The 13,383-nt window shown below is 33.4% G+C and overlaps 1 protein-coding gene across 11 annotated transcripts in view; it reads left to right on the plus strand.

Annotated features, from left to right (window-relative positions):
- Positions 1 to 11,709: 11,709 nt before the first annotated feature.
- Positions 11,710 to 13,383, plus strand: part of LOC111508188 (hyperpolarization activated cyclic nucleotide gated potassium channel Ih) — a 298,974-nt gene continuing 297,300 nt past the window's right edge. For all 11 annotated transcript variants that reach the window (XR_012466886.1, XR_012466887.1, XR_012466888.1 and 8 more), the window contains exon 1: positions 11,710 to 11,874. Coding sequence is in view for 8 of the 11 variants with exons in the window: in XM_074180651.1 (XP_074036752.1) it covers positions 11,851 to 11,874 (24 nt within the window). In the remaining 3 variants the exon portion in view is untranslated. The remainder of the gene's footprint in view (positions 11,875 to 13,383) is intronic.

Below are 13,383 nucleotides of genomic sequence, written 5' to 3' on the forward strand. Positions count from 1 at the left end.
AAAATTGGTCAACGTCATCATATAGTAGTAAGATGAAAAAAGATTTGGAAAAAAATTAACAACGTTATCAAACCGCCGAATTGCGATTGGACGAATATCTGAGGCACTGTATATTCATTCATTCCATACGAATAAGTTCATTGTATATTTCACGTCTAATTTGACATGAGAAAAATGTTTGCAACAGAATCCCCAAACATGTGAATATTGATCAGAAGCCTCCAAAGGTAGAAGCATCGCCTTAGATCTGTTTTGGTTTGAAAAAAAAATACAAACATATGAAGCCAGGTTGTTACTGTGTATGGAACATTGGGGCATGTCTATGCTCATGAAACAACGATGCAATGGAGAAGCTTGGGCTCTTCAAAACATGAGAAATTTCTGGGCTTTCTACTTCTCTATCTTGATACAAAAATCTGGGAATCTTCCAAAGAAAGAAAGGAAGCAATTACTCGAATGTCTTATTTATTCTCCAGATCTGGCTCCAACCGACCATCATGTCTTCCGTCCACTAAAAAAAGTCTTAGTGGTCGTATATTTTTTTGTAAAGGGGAAGGTTGAAGAAGTTGTGGAGACCTGGTTTGAGAGCATGATCAAGAAGATAATACGTTGAATAATGAAATACTACAGCAGGCTAAAACTGTTTCAATTCGTCCTTGTATACCTCTATTCGCTCTAATGGCACAAGTAATATTACTTTCAAGTCATTTCAATTTCGATGAAAATTCTTCAAGAAACTTGAATGTCACTGACTTTCACAAATTAATATTCATATTGTACTTTCAATAAATTATCATTCATTCCGGAAGAAATTATTTTCAATTTAGTATTCATTTGTTGAACCAATCTGATAGAAACTCACGTGTTACAAATTTCAATTGATTGCAATAATCAAAATGTTTCGACCATTCCAATCAAATACTGATTCATGATTTCATTCCGGCAAGTAAATAAACAAATAAAACGTGCTAACGCTCTTGTCAAACTTTCAATGACAAGTTATAGAGTTATTTATACAGTGGCAAGTATAGTGCAATAATCTGAATTTACCAGTTGTTTCATTTGAAAAATAATTCAGAGTTCTTAACAATGAGAAAACCGTGTTGAGTTGTATGGGTTTTACCTATTTGTCTTGTTAGCGAAATAGGTATTTTTAATTATGAATGATATATCAACAAATTTCTCAAGAAATATACGATTGATATTCGTAAAGTATGAGTCTTAATATATGATATTTTTGAACACTATTATTTTTCAGAATATATTTAATATACTCGTTGATATTATTATGGCAAACTCAGTGATTGCAGAATTTCACAACGAACAAGGTAAGACCTCGTTAGTTCTTAGCTTGCACAAGTTTCGACTTCTGGGGGTTGTCGTCCGTAGGGGTGCAACAGTTGGTTAACGGGAAAACAGATTTTGAACAGATTTTCCTAGCTTCAAGATCATTCACAAAAGTCTGGGAACCTTTATACGTTTGACATCAGTCCAATAACGATATCTATGTTTTTTAGTGACTTCATGAACTTTTATTTTTTTATTATATCTCTACGAATATTCTCATCAGGTATTTTGGTTTAGTGTAGCTCATAATATTTTTATTTCAAGCGTAATGACGAATTTCTCTCGTCACTTTTAACTTGTCCCAGTACCTTGATTACGTATTGTTTCATTTTGTTAACATATTCATATCATATATCTCAAATTGTACAGAAATCCCTTAGATATATAATATTCCATGACAATTGAACGCTATTACGATCTCTTTGACAGGGAGTATGTTGATCGTTCCCATTAGTCTATAGAGTCTATTACTGCATAGCGCATCACATCTGGCAGATAATAGTTCTTTATTATTCATATGAGATTTTGATGTTTTCCATAAACTGACATAAAGCTGTTTTTATTGGCATAACTGCAGCAGAAAAAATTCACAAGGTGTTTTAAAATACATTGTTGAAGAAGAAATACATCACAGTTTGATGATGGAGTGATCTAACGTTTCAAGTGCGATCTTGATTTGGAACGTATACCGGAAGTATGGGATCCTAATTATGAACGTATACAGAATGTCTATTTTATCTAAGAAAAACATGATCGCTTGTGTTGTATTTTTCGAAGGTATTCGAAAATAAATTGCACTTCCACATTGTCATTATTTCCCTGCTGATGTTCTCAGATTTGCTATCTGACGTTTCATCTCCCAGCCACCATCATTCACTTTATTTTTTCTTATGGGCGCTACATTGGATTCTTTCTGTTTTGAATAGAACCAGATTTCACCTTTTCAACGATGTATCATGAGTTTATCATTCTTTTTCGAAAAATTGTAGGCATTGAAAAAAGTCAATTCTTATCATAATATCATATATTATATGATATTTCTAAATTTGACTTTCAATTACTCAATGACATTTTGTTATTGTACAATTCATAGAATTTTTGGCGAAAAATGACATTCACAAATAAAAAAAAGAGATATGATACAAATTTATTACAAATACGATAGAAACAGTGTTAGGACATTGCAAATGTTTTCAAATTTATATCCCGAAAGACGACAATCACATCGAACTATGTTCAAATTATTCGATCAAAATCTCACCGAGTTTGGTTCGTTTGAAAAGCCAATGAAAATATACGAAGACAGAATCAACAATCAAAATTTTAAAAATGAGGTGTGTATTGAGATGAATTAGACATTGTGTCCTTTTTGATGAAAATAGAACTTTGAACAAATAACAATAATTAACTAAAATGTAAAGAAAAAAGTAAATCGCAGCAAATGATCAAAATGCTGTCCTTGTTCATGATAACACAACTGTGTCCTTCTTCGAATATTATTCACTGCACGATTAATTACCCTCCTCCTCAATCTTCCGAACTCTCTAGCAATGCTGTGTTGAAAGTCCTCAATATTTTGATATTCCCTCTGACTATAAACTTAATTTTTCAGTGTACCCCATGAGAATGTATTCATAACACTCAAGTTTGGAGACCTTGATTATATCTTATGATACATCATTGAAACGGTAAATTCTGGTTCTATTCAAAACACAAAGAATTCAATGTAGCGCTCGTGAGAAAAAATGAAGTTGATGACGGTGGCGGGAAGAAGAAACATTGGATAGCAAATCTGAAAACACCATTATGTAGCAGGGAAAAAGTGGCAATGTGGAAGTGCCATTTATTCTCGAATCCTTCGAAAAATGAAGCCAGAAAAAAATAAAATCCATTTTCCGATATTTCTGTTTTTTCCTGATATCTCCGGATGTACTCAGAATTTCAGAACTTTCTCATCGGCATATTGTTAGTCAGGTAAATGTGCAACTTTGTCCCAATTTAAACATCTTCGTTTCTTTCATAGTTTCCGAGATCCCAATGGTGAGGATCGTATACATAATTGAAAATCGAATTTGGTTCCTTCCTTATACGAGTAATGGGGCAAATTTTGGATATGCGGTTGGTTACCTCGTTCACAGGCAGATGGGGTGGTGACAGACTTGTTCTTTGTCGTTCACTTCAGCCCTGTTCAAGGAATGATACTCTGAAAGGAATTCGATTTTCAATTATCGAAAATCATCGACTTTATGTTGCACACATACAGACCGAAACCGATCTGCGAGTGTGTTCCAATAATTGAAAATCAATTGCGGCAATTGTATCGCCAACAGCATATGCAGGAATAGCTTCAGTGAAGAATCCTGCACTGTCACCTGTTGGATATAATCCAACGCCCTTCATGGTATTAGCCAGGAGAGTAGATTTTTTCTGATAGGTGTCAGTCCATTAACCTACAGTGTAGGTAATTTGAGACTGGCCTGAACGAATTGGTCTTTCAGATAATTTGTATTAGAAAGACGTACAAAAAATCAACTTGTGGAATTCTTAAAAACATATAATATTTTGCTGGATACTCAATTTGGATTCAGAAAATGACACAGCTGCGCGACAGCCCTTCTGAATGTGACTCTTCTAGGTAACCGACTCGGGAATGATTACTATTCTACTTCTCTTAGACTATTCGAAAGCTTTCCATACCCTAAATCATTCTGCTCTAAAATATATTCTACGATATATTGGACTCCCAGAAGAATCTGTTATGTTTTTTGACAGCTATCTAAGTGGTTGAAAGCAACGAGTTATACTCAATACTACGGTTTCCTTAACAAGAGAACTGATATGTAGGGTTACACAGGGATCCATTTTACTGTAATTTTCACAACGTTTTTCAAAAATGTTGTCTCGTATTGTTATCTACAAATGTACGCGGTTGATACTCAGGTAATATATTCCTTCCACCATTCAGACGTAGTGAATGGTTGTCAGAAAATTAACGAAGACCTTGGTAGAATTTTCAAAAAATTCAAAAAGCATTACCTCTCATCGAATCCAAACAAATCTAAGGCAACACTAAAAAAAATTGTGTTACTATCAATAATATTCCTGTACAGTTTTGTGATGTGGTGAAGAATCTTGGGTTCTGAATAGATCACTCCTTGATTCGAAAAGTATGTATCGGAATGCATTCGTGAAAGTATATAGAAACTGAAAATTTTGTTTGGATCTCGTGCAACTTAGAATTTAAATCTTAAAAAAGACTTTGCGAGTCTCTAGTTCTTTGTACCTTTACTCATTGCGATACGGCCTATAGCTTTTGTCTTACGGTACCATTTACGCAAAGAATCCAAAACTATTGCCCCCGCTTCATCTATGGTATTCGTAGGCATCAACCTATCAGTCAGAAGCTACGAGAAGCCGGGTGGCTAAATATCTTAATATTAGATCGAAAGGTACCATAACACCACCAATCCACAAATCATCATTGTTTGAGAGAAGATTTCCTATAATATAATGACTACTTACAATGCTATTCCAAATTATTTTAAGAATATGAAACTCAACATTTGCTAGAATTTAGGAAATCCTCTAATACTTAGAAACCGGTTATTTGAATCAGCACATATATCTATAGTTTATCTCAATATTTGATTAGTTGTTTTTGTCGACCTTCTATTATGTTTGTCCAAAGGTTCATTGGAAGATCATCCTTGTGCACTCCAGTGCTCAAGATGAACTCCTCCTTTTCAGTTTGCATAGAAAGTGTTGTAGCGTATTTAATAGATCTTATCCGTTTTGAGATCCTGTATTCTACTGAATGGAGAATATTATGAATATCATTATTATTTTAACGTAGTATGCGCTGTAGCGTATTTGATAGATCTTATCCTTTTTGAGATCCTGTATTCTACTGAATGGAGAATATTATGAATATCATTTTTATTTTAACGTAGTATGCGCTGGTCGGGCCCTATTCCCCAAAGCCCCGATACATTCGGGACGGCGCGCCAGCTTTATCAACCAACAACCACTCCCCACACCGTGTAGTGAGTGATCATTGGGTCCAAGAATCATGTGCTCTGAGCAAGCACAGTGAGCCAAGAATGACAGCCATCTGCATCTGTCCGGCTGAAATGTCTGCCTTAGTGCGGCAAGCTAGTATAATTTCAAGATTCGAGAACAGAGAGGGCATCATTCCACCAAGGACTCCAATAATCAGAACAACCATCTTGACAGAGTGATCTGGATAGAGTCTGCGGAGTTCGAAGAGAAAATCTCGATATTTTATCCGTTTTTCCTACTCTTTTCTGACGATATCCGTCTCGCCAGGAGCTGAAAACTCCACGACAAATATCGTTTTGCTCTGGTGGTCGAGAAATACTACATCAGGCTTATTAGCTAATATAAGCCTGAGGGTGGGGAACGAATAGTTTCAATGAATTCGGCACTTCTCATTCCCCACAACGGATTCAATATCCCCCGGAGCGTAGGACAACACCGGTGTCTCGACAATACCGTAAGAGTGCCATAGATGGTAATAGAGCACTCTTAGGGCCGCGTTATGTCGATGGATATATGCCGAGAGCGCATATGCTAGACATGCTGATAGCAAGTGCATTAGGGTCTCGGGCGCCTCGCGATAGGCCCTGCACCTTGTGTCAGGAACCTCTATACCCATCACGCGACTGCGGTAGACTAAGGTGTTAAAGACACCACCCTGACCCTGCCAAGCCATGATGAACCCCTCAGTTTCCGACTTCAGCCCACTCGACCAGAGAAAAGCGAACGTCAGGCGCTTTGATAAGCCAAGGTCTCCAATGTTATTGAAGAAGACCCCTTGCATTGGCTTATCCTTGTGTACCCGCAGAGACACAAGGATAAGCCAATGCCAAAGAATATTATTATTATTATTATTATCTGCATGTAACTTCAACGTTGTAGGCAGCGCACACCAAAACAGCTTCTCAGGGAGCAAGAATTTTTCCGACTTACTTAATACTTATTGTTATATTATGACCAAAATTACACAAAACATCCGTGAATTGTAGCCTTTATATTATTATGATGTATAAGGTGTATTAATGTAAAGTTTCATCTAAATCCGTTCAGTCGTTTGGGCGAGAAAGAGCCACAAACATACAACATACATCATTACAAACTTTCACATTTATAACATTAGTAAAGATTAGTAAATATTACATGATAGTATTGGAAAAATTGTAGAAAAGCATGGACGTTACTTTCTCCAACTATTCGAAGCAGAGAGTCACACAAAAAATTTGTTACATTTTAAGTCTATGAAAAAGTGATCATTTCAAGCTATCCATTCAAACAACTTCTCATTACTTCAATTGGAAATTGTACCAACGCTATGGTGTATTTTGGTTCATATATAATATGGGTGTTTTTCTTTGTGGAAAAATATATACGATTCACGAAAAAGAAGAGAGAAGTCAGAAAGAGTCTATAAATAATTTGTATGAATAGATTCTTTTAGAATTTTTCTCAACTCCGATTTTCATTTCAGAAGAGTAAAGTTTGTGAATCTCCGATATGAACTTTCGATCAATTGAGTTGTACCCCTATCACTGTAAAAATTGGGTCCCATTTCATGATTTGTAAAAATTTTTCTGAAACGTTTGTCTCCTTTAACTAAAAATAACAATACTTTCAAATTTAAAAATTCCCATTCTGGAATTGAATTAAAAATATTTTCCGAATTACTAAGTATATAGAATATACTCGTACCTGCGATATATTCGCCCAGATATTGATGTTATTGGCTTTGATAAAAAATATATTTATGGAAGTATTTACTCAACTTTGAAGCCATTTTTCTCCGACCCAATGCCAAAGTCATAACTTTAGTTACCTAGTTCTTGTATTGACCATCAAACCAAGACGATATTAATGAATCGAAGTTGAAGCACTCATATCATTGATCGAGTAAAAACAATTCCGGTTTTGAGAATACCACAGGAAACACTGAGTGAAGGTTTTCATTTTATTTTTATTGAAGCAAGTAGCAACAGTTAATCGAGCCTTTCAAAGGTCATTGTCAGACGGCAGCAGTGACCATACCCAACGTGGAGGTTAATGCCAACTTATTGCTTCGAAAAATTCCCAGAAGAGTCTTTTTTTGTTTTCAATGAATAATTGTGTGTCATAACTATTTTGGTAGCTTTCATTTCATTTTTACTGGTTCAATACCAGTGATTGTCTTTAAGATCTTTATAGATTCAGAAGTATTACCACTGAAGATAAAAAAGCTGAAGAAGCTGCTACAAAGCCGAAATATTTTCATTTTCTAATATTTGTACAGGTTTTATAAATGAAAATGAATATTAATTAGAAAACCATCATAAGTACTTCAATACCATACTTTCTATATACTCGCTGAAAATCATTATGAATTATGAATTATTGGTTGTATAACACTTCATTTGTTAACTGAACATACTCATAGACTCGCTTCACTTTTATTGCTCATTGCTGAAAAAAAAAGAATTTGAAATTTGATTTCCAATTAAATGTGCTATTTTTTTAAAGATGAGGAATAGTGTATGTACTGTCGTCGTGACAAGAGCTGATTTATCTCATCCGGTGAGATATAGTCCTAATGATTTGAAAAAATCTTGTGATATCCAACACTTCGCAAAAGTCTATTCTAACACAGACTGTATACTTCCAAACTACTATTATAAAGATACAGTTGATATTAACAAAATTAATATTGGATTGGTTGATGTCTTTGATGGTATCCATAACTTGAAGCTCAAGTATCCTTATGAAACTGACGTATCTGTACTTAAACTGTACCAATGCAGTTTCTTTTCAGTCTATTTCTCTATAATGGGCATTTTCCGGATTTCTGAAAAAATAGCTCTGTTACATTTATATCTCAATCAGACAACAGGGAAAATGTTACAAATTATAGAGGAATTTGCATTCAGTCAATACCTAAGTTGATGGATAAACTAGTAACTTGTCAGTTTACCTAGGCCTGCAAGAATATAATAATTCCACAACAAAATGGTTTCTGTTCAGGTCGATCGACCATGACAAATGTTATAATATATGAACACCATTTATTAGATGCCTTGGAAAAAGGTAATCAAATGGATTCTATATATAACGATTTCTCGAAGTCATTTGATAGAGTTAATCATTTGTTGTTGTTGTTGGAGGAATTGAAAGCCCTAGTTTTTGGTACTGGTATACTGAATTAGATAAGAAGCTCCCTCACACAACGTTTTCAGTGTGTTAGAATTAATAATTACATTTCCGAAACAATTTCTGTAGCTTCCGGTGTGCCACAAGGATCACATTGTGGACCATCATTGTTCAGTCCATTCGTTAATGACATTTGAAATTGTTTACAGTATACAAAGTTTCAAAGTTTTTACTATTTGCAGATGATTTGAAATTATATTTATCAGTTAGTGTCTAACACAGTCAGATTCTTCAGAACGAATAAGATGTTATATACGATTGGTGCTTGACAAACAAATTGTACCTGAGCATAAAGAAATGTCACGTCATCAATTTTTCACGTCACGTCATCATATTTATCAATATATATATATATATATATATATATATATATATATATATATATATATATATATATATATATATCAAAATATGCCAAAAAATATTAAAACTATAAAGAATTTGAATACTAAATTGAAAGATAAAACTGATACAACAAAAAAGTCAAATGTGATTTATAACATTCCTTGTAACAATTGTAACTTGAATTATATTGGAACAACATCTAGAATTCTTAATGAGAGAGTAACTTCACATAAAAGTGATATAAAGCTCAATAAAAAATCATGTGCATTAGCACAACACTCTATAGAAACGGATCATAAACCAAATTACTCTAATATCAAAGTTTTACATACAGAAAAAAATATTTTCAAACGCCTTTTTCTTGAAATGGTGGAAATTAATAAGTCTTCTGATTGTATGAATAAGAAAACTGACATTGATAATCTCTTGAATAGAAATTATAGTCCCTATAAATGGCAATTTTTTAACTTCACAGCGTCTATTTTGAATGATATTTACTGTAAAATTGAAAATTTTTAATTTCAAAAGCATTTGGTTTCAATTAACATTCACCTCTCCAGCTTTACAATTCAAAAACTGTTGATTGGAGTGTGTTTGCTCAATTTTTTTGTAGAGAATTCAATTCCCTACAATATCTGCATACTCATTTTTTTCTAAAAAAATGCAATACAAAAAAAATCGAATTGATACGGAAAAAAATCCCGTGTTGATATTTATCAAAATATATATATTTATAAAATTATTACAATGTGTTAAAACAACGATAAAAATAAAATGAATACAACAATAAAAATTAATTGGCGCTCCGGGGCGACTTCATTGATTCCAGTGGCGCATTTGCTTTTTCAGCTGCAGGAAAACCCGGAAAAACCTGCAGCACCACATCATCTGAAGATCTTGATCTAACAATGTCCTCTCTCTCATAAAACAAAATGTAGGGTGTCTCCAGAGGCTCCAATAAATTCAATGCATCAAAAACATAATAATAATGAAAGATGTATCAATCAATAACTCTTTCTTCACAGTAAAAAATTATCAAATCATCATACCCATTGAAAAATGACATTTATGTGAAGGTATGACATTTGTCAAACCCACAAAAAAAACCGTATACATGTTAACTTTTACGTCAATTTATATATATATATACATATATATATATATATATATATATATATATATATATATATATATATATATATATATATATATATATATATATATAAATCAACACTCAAAAAAGGGGGGCAAACCGCGGACACGTGTTTCTGGCTATTGGCCTCATCAGCGCGGTGCAGCCAAGTGTAAAGATGGGAAACACTTGTTTGCCGAAATCAGGAAACAACACAAACGCACGGAGTCAACAACAGGAGCCAACCAATATATATATATATATATATATATATATATATATATATATATATATATCAAAATATGCCAAAAAAATATTAAAACTATAAAGAATTTGAATACTAAATTGAAAGATAAAACTGATACAACAAAAAAGTCAAATGTGATTTATAACATTCCTTGTAACAATTGTAACTTGAATTATATTGGAACAACATCTAGAATTCTTAATGAGAGAGTAACTTCACATAAAAGTGATATAAAGCTCAATAAAAAATCATGTGCATTAGCACAACACTCTATAGAAACAGGTCATAAACCAAATTACTCTAATATCAAAGTTTTACATACAGAAAAATATATTTCCAAACGCCTTTTTCTTGAAATGATGGAAATTAGTAAGTCTTCTGATTGTATGAATAAGAAAACTGACATTGATAATCTCAGCAGTATATATAGTAATTGACTAGAACTACATCAAAAACATAATAATAATGAAAGATGTATCAATCAATAACTCTTTCTTTACAGTAAAAAATTATCAAATCATCATACCCATTGAAAAATGACATTTATGTGAAGGTATGACATTTATCAAACCCACAAAAAAAACCGTATACATGTTAACTTTTACGTCAATTTATATCTTCAATTTATTGTGTTTCACTCATTTTTACTGTAAGTATGATTTGTAATGGTATTCAAAGGCGAAAATATTCAAAAATCATTAAATTATAGGCCCTGAAGAAGCTTCCCATTAGAAGCGAAAGCTTGGCAAAGTAAAGCAGAGTTTGATTTTTGACTTTTTGACTGAGAGACCCTGTTAATCCATTTTACCATACATTTCTCCAGTCGCTAACATTATCCACTATATATATATATATATATCTTTGAAACCCGTTTCGTTTCACGACTAATGAAGTTTCTATCGTTGAAATATTCCATATTCATGAATGAATCCACAAGTGGCAGTTCAATGTTGAGTTTGTTCTAATGAAACTCTCTTGGACTGAATACATCTCCATTCAAACATCAAATATTATACGATTCGCTTGACAACAGTTCAAACGTGTACAATAAAATATATCTCGTGATGTCACACTAGCTTACGACAAACGCTTAGTCAACAAGCTTCTATACCATATGAATTCTGTAATGTAATAAATTGATTCAGTTCATATTTTATTTTATTATTATCAACTGATCTAAACTCCAAACTTCCCCTGCTTTCCACTTCATTCCCAAACACCATATTCAGAGCCACTTTCGCCACCACGTGCTCATCCCCACCTCTTTTATGTTTACAGGGACGGCGGCGGAGACGGCGTCGGCGAAAGACGTGGCGGTGGAGGGGGCGGCGGAGCGGGGACGAGACGCGCGCCCAGCCTGCGCCTAGCGAACGGTCGGGTGGCAGCGGCACAGTCCGAAGAAGAGATCCGTTCACCTCCGCCGCATTGCCGCCTCGCCAAGGATGACTCGATCAAGATCAGCATCGAGAATACGAACACGTGCACCGACTCACTGGTGACGGCCATCGACGACGAAACGTTGCTCATTACGGATTATCTATCAAACGACATGAATTACAAAGGCAGCGGAAAGGTAGGTGCATGATGTAGAGTTTTTTTTTAATTTTTCATCCACTAACTGCCGAAGACCTGATGAAATTAGATGAAGATAGTGATTTGGGATGAAGTTTTCGGGAAAAACTATCTTAAACGTACAAGCAAATCGTGAAGAAGCTTTCTTTTCACTCTATCACATTGTTCTTTAAAGAAGTTTTTGCTTTTCAAAATATACATAAGTTTTGTAACAATTCAATATTTCAGATATAAAGTAAGCTAAAAGAAAGTTAAATCGTATTTTTTAGTAAAATTAATCATGGCTCCTTACTTATAAGAGACATTACATTTTCTGTCCATATTTTTATCATGAAAGTCTGCTACAAAATTTTGCTTACAATTCGTAGTACAGAAATATATATTAACAATTTTTTTTTAGCAAGTCACAACATATTCTGTCAAATACTGTGAAATTTTTTCATATAGTTTCACCACTAGGCTTCACTATATTTAATATAATGAATAAATTCTCAGTTGATTTTCAATCATACCATGTGTATAACTTCAACAACATTAACTGAAAAAAAGTTCATATGACCCTTGCTCTCGCCAAAATTGATTTCAATCTGTCCATTCTCAATTACTTTTGAAAAATAAACAAAAATAATCATCATCATCATCGTCCCATCATTTTATCATAACTTCAATGGTTTTTCGAGATATTACAATTATTATATTATATAACACACTAACATTTGAGTAACCTATTTTTGGTTCATTTTTACAAAAATTGTTCTGAATGTATCAACTACTGAAGTACTTGAATTTAATGAAAAAATATTTCATTCACCACTTTGAATTCTTATATTTATTTTCAGGGAATGATTTGTTGCTTTTTAAAAAATATTAGATTCAGCTAGCTGTAACGTTAAACTGGCAGTACAAAATCAAAATCCTTCACTGTTCGGAAAATGTCAACTTTCACCACTTTGAATTCTAATATTTATTTTAAGGCAATAATTTGTGAATTTTGAACTTACAATAATTTCAGTCTCATTTTAGGCTTCGTCATTACGATATTGAACATTTTTTGCTTCTCATTTAAATAAGATATTTGGGCGATAACAAAGAATTTAGCCGACTTCCGATTTGTTGCTTTTTAGAAAATATTAAATTCTGCTAGCTGTAGCGTTAAACTGGCAGTAAAAAAACGAAATTTTTCACTGTTCGGAAATTTCAACTTTCTTTAATTTTAGATTCATTTCAGGCTACTACATTACGAAAATCCACGGTTTTTTCCTCCTTGATTCAATTAAATGGTTGAGACTACCTCAGTACATGTGTTAGAGTCGGAAATAATTTTAGTAAAAAATAACACACAGAAATTTGGCAATAGGGGCAATAGAAGCCTGAAATAAGCCTGAATTCGTGACGTAGTCTAATTCTACAAAATGTTCTTATCTGTAGTAATTGGGTTCTGATATCGTAACGTTGACTTAGCAGAACTCACGGTATCTTCGTTAAATGAAGAGCATAACATTTTGCCAAA

This window comes from Leptinotarsa decemlineata, unplaced genomic scaffold (genome assembly GCF_025532065.1).
Source record: "Leptinotarsa decemlineata unplaced genomic scaffold, Ldec_3_MD MMD2_tig00026299_RagTag_RagTag, whole genome shotgun sequence".
NCBI lineage: Eukaryota > Metazoa > Arthropoda > Insecta > Coleoptera > Chrysomelidae > Leptinotarsa > Leptinotarsa decemlineata.